This window comes from Nyctereutes procyonoides, unplaced genomic scaffold (genome assembly GCF_905146905.1).
Source record: "Nyctereutes procyonoides isolate TBG_1078 unplaced genomic scaffold, NYPRO_anot_genome, whole genome shotgun sequence".
Lineage (NCBI taxonomy): Eukaryota > Metazoa > Chordata > Mammalia > Carnivora > Canidae > Nyctereutes > Nyctereutes procyonoides.
In genome coordinates, this window is record NW_026575139.1 from 44368574 (window position 1) to 44383581 (window position 15008).

The following is a 15008-nucleotide window of genomic DNA, read 5'->3' on the forward strand; positions in this document are numbered from 1 at the left end:
TGAAATAAATTGCTCACCATTGTAGGATGGTGGGTAAGTGGACACTTTTGTTATGCACCGTTTCCTTTTTATTTAGACAGAGCAACCTGGGGATTCCTGGAGTGTGGGCTTTTCATATCGGCAGCACCTCCCCACTGGACAATATCAGGCCAGCCACCATTGGAGGAGACCTTACCAAAGCCCACCCTTCACCTCCCCCAGGGCAGTCCTTCAGGCTTGAGGCAGCCCTGGAAAGTGACTACACTGAGGACAATTTGGATTATTATGATGAGAATGAGGGAGAAGTGGAATACCCCCCGAGTGAACCTGAGGAAGCATGGAATGGCCACAGCAGTATTGACGTTTCCTTCCAGGCGAAGGCTGAGCTGGGACCTGGAGGAGGTGGGATATCTCCACCAGATTCTGTTCCAGCCTCCCCTTTGCCGCATCTGACAGCTAGTGATGGGCAATCCTACCCTGAAACAGAGTCTGCCACCTTGGACCCTCAAACCAAAGAGGGGAGAGTTCTAGAGGGGAGAGATGTTCCAGATTTAAATGGCCGAGTGGAGTCTTCTGAACAGCCAGGGACCAGAGGCCCAGCCCCATCAGAGATAGAAAGCGATTCACTGGATCCTACCTGGGGAACCCCACCTCCCCATCCAGGTAGAGGGGCACCGCTTTCAGAAGAGGATGTTCCTCCAGCCCATCCTGAAGGAAAGGCAGTTCTTCTGAATTACTCCATGCCAGCTCATACTCCACTGGGTCAGAGGAGGCAAGTGCTAGGTGTGGAAGATGTCATTGATTCCAGCACGGAGGGTAAGTGCCTGAGAAGACTGGGTGCTGGGATTTCATTTTTAAAATGCTGGTTTGCACAGAGTTGCAATTTTTCTCTCAAGTGAGTTGGTGTGATGTTTAGAAAAATGAAGATTGGAATGGACTTTTAAACCTATGTTTCAGGAGATGGAGTAGCTTTCCTTTGCCAAATAAATCTTGGCAGGCAGATTCTGTTGGAATTTCTTGACCATTAATAATGTTTTCTACAAATGGGCCTCATGAAGCAAGTGGGGAAGAACTAGGTTGCTCGGGCCAGCTATGCTCTCAAGTGTAATGAAGTATTTCAATTTGAAAGTTCAGCAAAGGTGAAACGTTCTGGGGTTTCATAGACATTACAGGGATGAAAGGGTTAAGGCAGTTGTTTTAAGTGACTGCTTATGCTGGCTCAGAGGATCATTCCAGATTCGTACTCCACTATGGGACAACGCGTGTGCTCTTCTTGGTGAGAGATGCCTCGGTGGCGTGTGGGAGAGGAGACCCATGGGGAAAGAAAATTGCTAACCACCTGTGTCTTGTCATTTTTGGTTCATGGCTGTGCAGCTGTGGTATTCACCTCCCTGGAGTCTTGTCCTCATTTCATGACTCACTGACCAGAGTGAGGGGCCAGAAAAGAAATGCTGAGAGGAGGCAGTGGTTAATTAATACAGACACGAAGTCATGTCGCCTTCCTTTCCTTGTTAAGACTTGTCACATTGGTTCTTTCTTTCCAATCAGGGATGTAAACATGTGAGTGGGCAACTGAGCCCATTTGTTCCAGGGATTGCTCTTCTGACCTCTAAGAGGAGGAAAGGGGCCAGAGGTGAAAGCATTCTTCAGGACCGCTTTCCCCCTTCCCCACCACCTTTTCTGTTTCCCATTCTTTTGTAGTAAAAACAAGTCGGGACCTAGCAAAGAGGGCCTTCTGGGTTCTTCTGCCGTGGTAGGGATCAAGCAAGAATATGTTTGAAGATGTGCCTATTCTAGGAGGAAAGAAACGATTTTGTGATGAAAGTGGCCTCGTGTAATGATTAGAGGGAGAGCTATTGGTGTCAGAGTTAGATTTGAATCCTAGATGCTTTGCTTGCTTGTGTGTTTGCTTGAGGCACTCATGGAACCCCCAAGTCCCTGATTTTTCTTAAATTTGCTGAGGGGACTAAATGAGATAACAAAGTTCTCAGTGTCTGCACTAACTGATCCTTAATAAATTGTGGCTGTTGTTACTATAGGAGATTTAAAACAGGAGGAATAGGGTGAAGGGATGGCAAGAGACTAGCCAATAGGCTTGTTGAATCACCGTGCTTTATTTTGTGCTGTAGGGCCACATTTCAGTTAAATCCAAGATGTGAATTTTATCGGAAGGCTTCAGAACCTTCACTTCCTTATGACAACCTCCTGACTTTTCAGTGAAAACTCTGTATATCTAAAGAAAATGTAAAGCCAAGTATCAAAGATTTATAGTAAAGGGATTTTGAGGTAAAGATGGAATCCTAAAATGGTCTCTTCCCTTGTGACTTCCTGGCCTGGGAAGAGGTTGGAATATTAAGCAGATCTGTGGAGTGATTTATTAAGGAGTTAAGAAGAAGGGGCTGCACAGCCTGCTTTGAGCTGTGAGAGGTTAAGCTCGCTGCAGTAATAGGGGAGGAGGCTTAAGGAGAGTCAAGAACAGAGGCGGCAGCCATAACCCTTCTGGGGCATGAACTCTGATATTTACCAGCTGCTGGAGGGCGTTTACTCCTGACGTCTTAAAAATGGCAGAATGCATATGAAAAAGCCGGTTAATACACTACGACATTTAGGGGGGAAAATCCAACCAGAAATGTTTGAACAACAACAACAACAAAATCAGCAACAGCATGTTAGAAAGCACAGAGAAAGACTTGGAAACTTGAAAGCACAGAGGGAAAATGGGCAAGCTTCTGCTTTCCCCTCAGGTTTTAGGAAGACTGTGTGGCTTATGGGACTATGCAGTTATGACATTTTCTTTTTTCAGATGAAACATTGGCACCCCAGAGGTCTGTGTGGACTTCCTCTGGGACAGCTGGTGGGTGGGGATGGTGGAGACTCACACAGAAAATTGCCTACAAGTGCCCAGCTGTGAGCCATCCTGCCTGGCTGTTTCTACTGATGGAGTAGAGAAGCATGGCTTTAGGTGTTAGGTGGACTTGAGCTTGATTCCCAGCTCTGCTGTGTGTTTTTTGGTAAGATGTATACTCTGTTTGACCCTCATGTTCTTCAGCTATAAAATGGAGGAAATGTAGACCTCATGACGTAGCTGTGAGAATTAAAGTTGAATATGGAAGGCACCAAGCCCATTGCATTTTAATTTCCCTTTAAACTTAGAAGTCATCTTGCCAAATGAAGATATTAAGATTTAAAGAACCCCCAAATCTCTCTCCCTTTCAATTTTTCCCCTTAGGGACTCTTTTTAGAGGCTCTTCTTGTTATTGAGAAATCTAGATTCTTTTCAGAACATGTGTACACCACGCAAGAATGTCCCAACCACATTCTAGTTCTGTCCTCAAGTGTATTACTCACTTTGTTCTGTTCTCATAGACCACAGAACCAGCAATAAAGTGGAAATGCAAGCATCCTGTCTGAGGTGCCTTGTGACTCCAGGGAGCTCCAGTAGCTTGTCGACAACCCAGAAAGTTACATGAGCACCTACTGCATGTCCTTCTCTGACTGAAACACTAGTAGACGTTTTGCCTGGCATTTACCACATACCCAGTGGGTTGCTAAGTGGAACTTGCTTTAGTTTGTGCTGCCATGGTCACTCTTCTGAGCTTCCCTGTGAGGTAGATACTCTTATTGTTCCCATGTTACAGAGAAACTGAAGCCTGGAAATACGGAGCGATTTGTCTGAGTAAGAGGCAAGGAAGCCATGGAAGGATTGGCACAGGTGGTAAGGTAACAACAGAAGGTAGCCCTACGTGTCCCTGCGGTCTGGGAAGTCTTTGTGACGGAGGAGGGCCTTGAGCTGGACCATGGGCTCAGGGTCTGAGAAGGAAACTGGGGAAATAGTCTGCACAGAGGACTGACAAGTATGGAGATGGAGAGAGAGATGATGAGGGGGTGGGTGGAGAGGTCAGAATTACAGCTGACCGGGTCTGCCTGTGTGGTGAGGAGCAGGGGTCATGACTTCCAGAGCTCTTAGATATTCTTACACCTGCTGAGGTGGTGCTACCAGGAGCTTCATCTAGCCTCAGTCTGCATGAATTAGAAAGGGGAGGGACACCCGGCTTTCAAAACCTACTCATACAGACTCCATTGTGGGATCCTCATGTTCCTACTTAGATGGCAGTCGAGCTGGGAAAGCCCAGGCTGTCACAGGGATTTCCCTGTGGCTTTTAGTCCAACCCGACTTTTGGCTTTGGGAAAGGCTGCAAGAATGTGTTACTCATGCAGCTTCCACCTCAGGATGAATTAGAACAGGCTCTGCCTCCCCATCCGACCTTCCAGAGGAGAAAGCGTCTCTCCTGGGTACACCTCCAGGGTGCTCAGGGTCTGTGAACACCAAGAGTAACTAGTGAAGACACCTGCAAGGGAGAGCCTGCTGGTGATCCTAATAACTGTTTGTCCAAGCAGCATCGGTACACCACACACACACACACACACACACACACGAAATAAACACACATGAAAACCGGAGGAAAAAGCATGCCACTGTTTTTCATTTACAAAGTTGGATGTGGTTTTTCTTACTAATCATTCTTCAAGGCAGGGAAACAGGAAGATCTTTCCTTTAGTGAAAATGTGGGTCCTTTTTTGAACAGTGAAAGCTGTCAAAAGTAAAAGTCATGCCAGCTGCCAGGGGCAGCCCCATGCTGGGAGCCCTCTGTCCCCTCTCTTCTCGCACACTGTGCCTGGAGCCTGCCCACTGTCCCCTTCCACGTGGCTCCATCAGAGCTCTTAGAGAAGGGGGCAGGCCAGGCCCAAGGCTGAAAACAGGTGCTTAAATGTTGCTGGCAAAAGGAAAGGTGAAGGACAGATCCAAAGCAGTGCAGAGAGGTTTCCATATGCATGAGTAACTTCCAATTAGGACACATCTCAAGTACTTTGGTAATGCCTTTGCTTCTTTTCTCTTATGTATCCCCGCCCCATTTTTCTTTCTATTAAGGATATGAGTGAAGAAGCATTAAATGGGAAAAAGAAATGATGTAAAAGTCCTTATGTGACGATTGCTTCAGCTACTGTCTAACCAGTTAACAAAGCCTTTGCAAACTGATCACATCAAAACTGGCTGGCCTCCATCCTCCTGCTGTACCCTGAGTCACCAGCAGACTTGTCTCTACTGTTCTGACTCTTTGGGACAGGTGCTTCCAGGCAGAGAGTGGGTCCCAGGAGGGTCTGGAAGGCAGCCTGTGGGTAAATTCAGGAGACAGGAGGCCATGGAAGAAAAATGATTTATTAATGTATGGACTCTAGTCCACTTGCCTCTGATTCACCCGGGTCTTTCTTTAAAATGCCACTTTCCACACCCCTTCTCCACCTTCTGAACCAGAATCTGCATTTTTAAACCAGGGTCCCTGGGTGATTCCAAAGGCCACACTTGAGTACTGCCCGGTGTAATAGAGCATGGACTTAGAGCCAGAAGACCATATTTCCATGGGCCTTAGTTTTCTCATCTGTAAAATGGAGATGATATCTATTTACCAGAATAGAAAGAAGTGAGAAAATATATCCAAAATTGATGTGGAGAAGCATATAAATGATGACTGAAAGAGAAAACTGCCACTTTGTTTTGGGACACACTCATCGCACAACTCATCCAGCTGAGATTCAGACATTGACTCTATACCTTCAAGTAGTTCAGCATCTTTGGATCTATCTGCATTTCCCATAGAAATTTGGCCTGAGGTTGATAGCTGCATGTGGGATCCTGTTTCTAGGTCCATTTCTGCCTTTTCTTCAGGGAGGGGATTTGGCTTCGAGGCTTCTGGATTCCCTCCACTAAAGGATCTTCACTTTGCATGCTTGTGGATCTGGGCCTGAGTGGGCAATAAGCACCGAGTCCTCCTGCTCAGCTGGCCAGGAATGAATGTGAGAGCATTCCCTGAAATCCCACCACCCCAGGAGCTGCTGTCAGATGAAATTCATTAACCACGCACGTTAATGAGCATTCTCTAGCTCTTAAATGGAAAATTTACAGATGTCCCGAAGGTCATTACCTATGGGCATAAGAACCACCTGGGGAGTGGCGCAGGTGCAGATACCTGGGCTCCACCCCTAGAGCCTGAATTGGTAGGGCTAAGATGTGCCCTGGGAATTCGCATTTTTAACAAGCCCTTCAGGTGATTGTGATGCAGTGATCCCCCTTCCCCAACCCACAGTGAAATGCCAGCTCTCCTTCTGCCTGGTTGAATGGTGCCCTGCTGAGGCTCTAAGTCCTGTGGGAGGCAGCAGAGCTTCCCTGATGCCTCCAAGCTGTTGCTGGAATGGATCCCTCACAAGCCTGCCCCGCCACGGTGCCCCTGTCTCAGGAGACGGCAGCTCACCGAGATGTGAAAGTCACCATAGACATCTCTCTGTCTTCTCTTTCTCCCTCGCTCTTGCCTTCTCTCCCTTTCTGCCCTCGTTCTCTGCTCCATCCAACCCATCAGCAAGCCCTGTCAGCTCCATCTTCAAAATATTCCGTATCTGGGCCCTCTCCTCTCCAACAGCACTTCCAACTGCTGGCACCCACTTACTGGCTCGTTCTCTGAGGTATCCTTAAGTCCGATGTTGTCACTCTTCTGCTCTGGACAGCTCAGTGGCTCCCCTTCTCACTCGAACTGAGGCCCAGCTCCATCCTATGACCTGCGGGGGCCCTCCATCAACTGGCCCATACATCCCCAGCCTTCTCTCACTGCCCCTGCTCCTCTCCCAGCCCCCCTGTGTCCTGCTGATAGTGTCCCTGCCTCCAGCCTCTGCCCGGAGGTACCCCCCCTTCTCCCATGGTCTTCTCTGATCCTGCTGTTCTAAAGAACGAAGTCCCCTCCCCATCAGCCCTCTTGACCTTCCCTAAGATTCTGCACAACTCTTAACATCTGTGCTAAATAATTTACCTGTCTGTTCACTGCTGCCTAGGATAATGTAAGCTTCAGTACAAATGTTTGTCTGCTGTGTCTCTAATTCCTAGAACAGAGCCAGGCCCTTAGTGAGTGCTCACATTATTTTTTTAAGATTTTATTTATTCATGAGAGACCCAGAGAGAGAGGCAGAGACAAAAGCAGAGGGAGAAGCAGGCTCCCTGCAGGGAACCCGATGTGGGACTCATCCCAGGACCCCAGGATCACAACCTGAACCAAAGGCAGATGCTCAACCACTGAGCCACCCAGGTGCCCAGAGAGCTCACATTATTTGCTGCATTAATAAATGAAAGAAAAGTGCAACGGGCATTTACCTTTCCCCTAATGAGCTGTTGTAAGGGGTGCATCTGTGTGCACATCTATGTGGAGGCAGGCACAGAAAAGCCATCCTAAGGGAAACATGTGTTCCCCATTAGGAGTGAACCCGTCTTTTCCCTGTGTAGCTGTCCTGGGGCTGGAAGGCTGAGCTTCTATCTGTGACGCAACAAGCTCCATCCTGCGAATTCAATGTTCCCCTCGAACAAAACTGCTTATGAATATCCCCGAGCCAGCTTCCCAATGACCACTAACCTGTCATAATAATAGTTTAAGCCTCCTTATGGTCTTTCATGGAAGCCTAACCAGTGTTTTTTGTTGTGAGGAAAAGTGCAGTCTGGATGGCAGTCAGCTCAAACTTTTGCACAGTTGCCTTTGTAAGCTGCTGGCTGCACTACCAAGCTCCTCTCCTGTTGCCCATATGAAAGCCATGCCTGAGCCTTTTTAGCTAAATTAACCCACTCTCCCTATTTATTGTCTTCCCGTGTCCCAGGTGTCTGTTTGATGACTCTTTTGCAAAGGGGACTGAGTGCAAGGACACGTCTTCACCAAATAACAAATAGAGGGAATATAATATAAACTCACAATTTAATTCAGAAGAACAGTGTTTAGAGCTTGGTTTTCTTTTTCCTCAACCTGAAAATGACTACCCTTTAGATCTGTATCAGATTGCTTTTTTACCTTGGTACTCAGAAATATGTTCAGAAAAAGTGTGGCTTCTGGCGATGAAAGTATGAGAAGTGTGTCACCCTGATTTTAGAGAGGAAGGAATAGTGCATTTCTGCGGATTGCACAGAGCCACCTGAGCTGTGGCCAAGGTTGAGTTCTAGAGGTGGGGGTGCCCCCCCCACTGTAATCCCCTATGCCATGTCCCTCCCCACCTTGTTCTAGAGGAGAGTCCTGCCTGAGGCAGTGCCCTGAGCACTTACCAGTGTGCTGCTTTCACTAAGCGCTTACCTTTGGAGCTGGAGAAACCCAAGACTGACCAGTTACCTTGGTTTATTTTACTCAAACTAGGTCCCCACAGACTTCTTAAACCAATGGTAGACAGTGATACGTAGTTTTCTTCACAACAGCATCTATAATATCCATTCTGGTTTTTGTGGTGATGGTGGTGGGGGAAGGATGCGAATTCTAGATCACTTTCCTATTTCAAAAAAAATGTTCAGGGCACCCTGGGTGGCACAGCGGTTTAGCGCCGCCTTCAGCCTAGGGCATGATCCTGGAGACCAGGGATCGAGTCCCACGTCATGCTCCCTGCCTGCATGGGGCCTGCTTCTTCTGCCTGTGTCTCTGCCTCACTCTCTATGTGTCTTTCGTGAATAAATAAATAAAATATTTTAAAAATATAAAAAAATGTTCAGAGTTATGGCTAAATTTTTATGTTTATCAAACTGAAATTTGTCAGCTGTATCATCAAGGCCATATAGCAAGTCTTGAGTCATTGACTTTATTCTCATGATGTTCACAGATATTCCACTTAAACTGTATTACCATCCTGCCAGCCCCTCAGCCTGCTGCTTTCTCAATCTATAAGCAGCAGTCAAGTACTGCCCGAAAGTTAATGCTCCTCCTATGCTTTTTTTCTCTGCTTGCTGTAATCCCCATCTGGAGCATCTCTGCTATCTCCTACCATTAGGCTTGATTTCTAAAGTATGCCTCACATCTTACTTGCTGAAGCCTATGCTGATCAACCTCAAGCACCTGATCAGATCCTTAACCTAGCTCTCATGGTCTAGGTACCTGAGTTCCATTGGAGCACAGCTATTAGGAATCTGGAGCCAGACCTCCTGGGTTCAAATTCCAACTCTGCTACCTACCACCTGTGTGACTTCAGGAATGTCCCTTTAATATCTTTTTTTGTTGTTGTTCAGTGATTACTATTTTTTTATAAATTTATTTTTTATTGGTGTTCAATTTGCCAACATATAGAATAACACCCAGTGCTCATTCCGTCAAGTGCCCACCTCAGTGCCCATCACCCAGTCACCCCCACCCCCCGCCCACCTCCCCTTCCACACCCCTAGTTCATTTTCCAGAGTTAGGAGTCTTTCACGTTCTGTCTCCCTTTCTGATATTTCCCACTCATTTTTTCTCCTTTCCCCTTTATTCCCTTTCACTATTTTTTATATTCCCCAAATGAATGAGACCATATAATGTTTGTCCTCCTCCAATTGACTTACTTCACTCAGCATAATAGCCTCCAGTTCCATCCACGTCGAAGCAAATGGTGGGTATTTGTCATTTCTAATGGCTGAGTAATATCTTTTATCTGCAGAACAGGAATAAAAAGAGCCCCTGCTCACATGCAAATTGAAAGCCTTAATAAACTTCACAGTAGTCTCTGGCATAGAGGAAACACTATTTAAATGTTCACTTTGTTCGATTTTTACTTGCTGATAAGTCCCTTTCTGGCTGTGTTGTGACTTACCGTGGTGCTACATCTTCCCTCTGTTGGTTTGTTTTCTGTTCTTCCCTGGAATCCTGTGTGCCTACCTGTTGATCTTTCTATTTCTTCCTTACCCTCTGGTTTCCTCTTTATCAGACCTACATCTGAAGCACAGCTGCCACCTAGGTTTGCCTAGGAGTAGGGTACCTGTCTTCCTTGGGAGCTGGCACTTCGCAGCAGCAGCAACAGAGTCCAGCACTGGGGTTCTGTGCTGTCCCTGGGCTCCCGGAGTCTCCCAACTCCCTCTTGCCCCCGGGGAAGGTGGAGGCCAGGTGTGCATGGCCACTTTGCCTCCTGGTGGCCACACTCGGATTAACATCATCCCTGGTGTCCAGAGAGAGCCTTCTCTTTTCCCTTAACGTCCTCTAGTCACACTCCACTCCCTTGGTCATTTCCTTTATGGACAATGGCCTCTGCCCCAGTTCCTTTGTTTCTTGGGAGTACAGATGGCTGCCTTTTTATTAATGGGCAGAATAAGTGGAAGATGGAAGGAATACTACTGGTCCACTGGAGTCTCCCAGAAGAGTTGTGATTGTGACCCACTGTCTTATACTGCACAGCAATCTTGCTTGTGCCATACTTGCCACCAGAAACCCTGCAAAGGCATAGGACATCTAACAGCTGCATTCCCCTCTCCCTCCCCCTCCTCCCTCCCTCTCCAAACACTTTCCTTAGGGGGTGTGCCCTTGAAGGCCCTATTCAGAAGAGAATCTACTTCCCTGGGCAGTGAGAAGCTACAAGTTATTCTCTCTAGGGTCAGTGTCCCCTAGAAGAAAAGCATTCTTGGACCTGAGACCACATTTGTTATTTCTCTCTTCGGTCTTCCTCTCGGGGTCGTTGCTCTCAGGTTGAGCCACATAGAACTGCTGCTATGGGGATCCCTGGGTGGCGCAGCGGTTTGGCGCCTGCCTTTGGCCCAGGGCGCAATCCTGGAGACCCGGGATCGAATCCCACGTCGGGCTCCTGGTGCATGGAGCCTGCTTCTCCCTCTGCCTGTGTCTCTGCCTCTCTCTTTCTCTCTCTCTGTGATGACTATCATAAATAAATAAAAAAATTAAAAAAATTCTAAAAAAAAAAAAAAAGAAAAGAACTGCTGCTATGTGACCATTGTAGGTTCATAAGATGGCAGCTTTGCGCAGGTTGGCCTAACCTGTGCTTACTGGTTGGCTTTTATGTTCCTGCACCACCCCCACCCGAGTGGTGAGTGGTGCAGCCTCCTCTGACTTCACCAGCTCTGTGGTGAGACCAGATGGGAGCAGTCAGCAGTACTTCTTGTCAGAAGACCAAGTAAGTGAGTTCCCCTGGGTTGAATGTTGTTCCTGTCTCCTAAACATCAACCTACTTGTTTATTACAATCTGAACTGATTTTATGGAGTAGATGTGGTGTCCCTAATGAAATTTGACAGCAACGATGCTGGAATCACTTAGTCCTTTTAACGCAAGTTTGTTTTTACTTTCCAGTCTTCACGTATAATGCTGCCAACAAGGAAACCTGTGAACACAACCACAGACAGTGCTCCCGGCATGCCTTCTGCACGGACTACACCACTGGCTTCTGCTGCCACTGCCAGTCCAGGTTTTACGGAAACGGGAAGCACTGTCTACCAGCAGGTAAGGGATACAGGCTTGACTGGACTGGGGGCTGTTCCGTGGGTATTTTCGCTAGTTTCCAACTGCTGCTGTGAGCTTATGGACCTTGCATCTCCCCTGCTTGAATCAAAGCACTGCCAACTTGCAAGTGCTTAATAAATGTTTGAGAAATGAACACATTTGGGCTGATTTCCCAATTTGAGGATTAGCCAGAAATCTTTTCTCCTCTTTGCCAGCTCTCATTAGAGTCAAAATGGATGGGAGAGTGGGAGGATGGGAGAAGAGAAATCGAAGACAGGTCTGTTTTGTATGTAGATGGTTACTTGTTTGGTGACAGCATCACAAAGATGGCTAAAGACCGAGTTTTGGGAATTGTGAGTGGAATTGTTTTCTGTGCACCCATCCCCAACCTGGATGATGGTCAAAATTGATTGAATTTGCTGTCTTTTAGGAGCGCCTCATCGAGTCAATGGGAAAGTGAGTGGCCACCTCCGCGTGGGCCACTTGCCCGTGCACTTCAGTGACGTGGACCTGCATGCTTACATTGTGAGCAATGATGGCAGAGCCTACACGGCTATCAGCCACATCCCTCAGCCTGCGGCCCAAGCCCTTCTCCCACTCACACCAATCGGAGGCCTATTTGGCTGGCTCTTTGCTTTAGAGAAACCAGGCTGGGAGAATGGCTTTAGCTTCACAGGTAAGTAAGAGGGCCTTTGAAGAGGCTGATGGTCACCAGCCATCATGCTTTAGTTTTTATTCCGTGAAAGGGGATTTGTTTGTTCAGTGTTGCAGAGCCACAGGTGTATAGTTTTCTGTGTGGAGGTAGTTGGGAATGGTTTGGTCTCACAGGACTGCTTTTGAAAGACTGATTTCTTCCACACATCTCCAAGTTGTCCTGAGAAATAGGATGATGCCATTTGGAGCATTTATGCCCTCTCACTCAAATCGGTTGAAGCTTGTCAGGTTGTGTTTACTTGAGTTGTTAGATGCAGAGCTGTCAAATAGGGATGCATGAATGGTGATTCCAGGGTATCTGGAGAGGAGTTTACTTCATGAGCAGACTTCCTTCCTCCTCTCACTCCCACGACCCTGACCTATAATGGTACAAACCAGTGCTTCTCAGACTCTAATGTGCAGCCCTTGTGAAAGGGCAGATTCTGGCTCTGTGGGCCTGGGTGGTGGTTGGGAGGGCGGGGGCTGTGATTCTGTTTTCCTAGCAAGCTCCCAGGAGATGCTAATGCTGGTCTAAGGACCACATGTTGATAGCAGGTGTTTTGAGGATACTTTTTGCCTCTTTCCTCCCTACCTGAAAAGGCTTGTTTCCTATTGGATTTATCCTTATCATAGGTACTGAGAGAAAAGTTCTTCCCCCACCTCTAGCTATAGACTCAAGAGCTATTTGTAAGAACTTGTTTTTCAGCAAATTTTGAATGAAACTTTGAGTTAGAAGTAGGTAGAGTATATCCAGTCACATCTGAATTTCAGGTAAACAGTCATCATTTGAATAACCTAGTAAAAGTACCAAATATTGTATGAGATGTATCATACTAAAAATACACTCATTGTTTCTGAAATTCAAACTTAACTGGGTATCCTAAGTTTTTGTGCTAGTTTTTGTTGTTGTTGTTGTTGTTAAATCTGGCACCTTACAAAGAGAAAGCACAAGGTGTTCCTAGTAGCTTCTCACAGAAAACAGGCTGTTACAAAGAGAAGCAGTTTGAAATGAGGCAGGATAAAATCACACTGTTTAATAGAAGATTTGGGGAACCGATGAAATCAGCAGCTGGTAATACTTAGTTCTGGATATCCAATGATCTTCTGAGGCACTGTTTCCAACAGTGGTAGAAATTAAGATGTATGACGTGGTAATTATTACTGGAGGGTACTACATCTCATCCTAGCTGTGTGCTGAAGTCGCTCTTCCTCTCCAGGTGCAACGTTTACCCATGATATGGAAATCACTTTCTACCCAGGAGAAGAGAGGGTTCAAATCACTCAAACTGCTGAGGGACTTGACCCAGAGAACTATCTGAGCATTAAGACCAACATTCAAGGCCAGGTGCCTTACATCCCAGCGAATGTCACAGCCCATATAGCTCCCTACAAGGAGATTTACCACTACTTGGATTCAGGTATGTGTAGTTTTGACATCTATAAAATGGGGACAGTACATACCTTATGAGATATTTGTGAGGATGGTGAGTTATTACAGGGAATGTCCTTAGAACAGTGTGTGGCACATAAAAGGAGCTCAATGTCCTTTTTATTACTCTTACCAGGTATATAGTATAAGGGAGAGAAGTGTTGGCTGCTACACAAATGAATATCAAGATCCCTCTCCCAGTACTAATGTAATGCCAGTAATAATGTAATCAACAGCAACCTTGTCTCGGGGGGTGGGGGGTGGGAAGGGGTTGTATAATTACATACAGTGTTTAGCCATCTGTGCTCTTTGGGACACAGGGAATTATGGACTGTTGGAATTTTTACTTGTCCTATACCCTTGTTTCAGCCTGTTTTAAAATGAGATGCTGCCCAGTGTTGTAAAACTAATGCTAGATTTGGAGTCAGAAGATCAGAATTCAGATCATGGATGTGTAGTTTAAAATATATGGGAATAAGGTCACTTACCATCCGAGGGCCTATTTTCTCCTCTTTAGAATGAGCATTAAGAACACCTTTGGAAAACCACCTGAATGCAAGACGCTGACTTAGCAGTTGCTGGCCTGCAGCACTGCAGTTTGCTTTGGGCTTCCTCCTTCTGTGGGGTGAGAGGTAGAAGCCAGGTAGGAGATAAAGAGAGGAATATGGGTAATGGAGACCCAGGTGGTAAACAGAACAGCTGATGGCCAGAAAACTAGCCCAGGCTTCCAATTCCACACTCAAACTGAGACAAACGGCCCCTTCCTTGGCCCAGAAGTCTTCAGACTTATGTGCAGGGTGTTGGGAGCTGTCACATCTGTGTAATCTAGAGAATGGACTGGTTGAAAACTTGGGGTATAGAGTCAGGCTGCCTTGTGTTCCAGTTTCACCTCTATCCCACACTGACCTTGTGTCTTAGGCTGCTTTTCAACCTCTGTAAGGCTCCCTGTACAGGATCACAGGCTCACGTTGCTGGTATGAGGTATATATAAGGCAGTGTTTCTATAGCACTTGGCATGGCTGGCACAGAGAAGCAGAATTTATCCTTTGCTAATAATGACAGCAGTGATTCTATCTCCTGCTGCTTAGCACTTTGGCTTTGTATCTACTCAGATTCCTGGAATTGCCTTGCAGGTTTTCCATATAAACTCAGGAACTTCCCAAGGGAACATGCTCCAGGCATCATATGAAAAGCTGTACAGAAAAAAAAAAATCTATGAAAATCTCTAACATCTTAAAATTTTACCAATTGGGCTAACTAATGTCTATTGCAGCTGTGACCTCCACAAGTTCCAGAGACTACTCCCTCATCTTCGGTGCTATCAACCAAACACGATCCTACCGCATCTACCAGAACATTACTTACCAGGCATGCAGGCATGCCCCCAGACACTGGGCCATCCCCACCACCCGGCAGCTGAATGTAGACCGAATCTTTGCCTTGTACACGGAAGAAGAAAGCTTGCTTAGATTTGCTGTGACCAATCAGATTGGCCCAGTTGAAGGTATGTTTCCTTCTGTTGTTTTGGGCGAAAGTGGAATCTATTTCTTCCTTCCTTTGTGAGTAGCCTTAGAATGACTCACAGAGTTTACTAAGGGTTACTGACTGCCAGGCTCTGTGTTAGGTGCTGAGAGTAAGGATGAATAAAGCA

General features: G+C 46.5%; 1 protein-coding gene across 2 annotated transcripts in view; it reads left to right on the forward strand.

Moving 5' to 3' along the window:
• The window catches only part of NID2 (nidogen 2), a 61609-nt gene that overhangs the window by 14818 nt on the left and 31783 nt on the right, over positions 1 to 15008 (forward strand). For both annotated transcript variants that reach the window (XM_055303757.1, XM_055303756.1), the window contains exons 4-8: positions 77 to 795; positions 11086 to 11235; positions 11666 to 11911; positions 13146 to 13346; positions 14631 to 14861. In XM_055303757.1, coding sequence (XP_055159732.1) covers positions 77 to 795; positions 11086 to 11235; positions 11666 to 11911; positions 13146 to 13346; positions 14631 to 14861 — 1547 coding nt within the window. The remainder of the gene's footprint in view (positions 1 to 76; positions 796 to 11085; positions 11236 to 11665; positions 11912 to 13145; positions 13347 to 14630; positions 14862 to 15008) is intronic.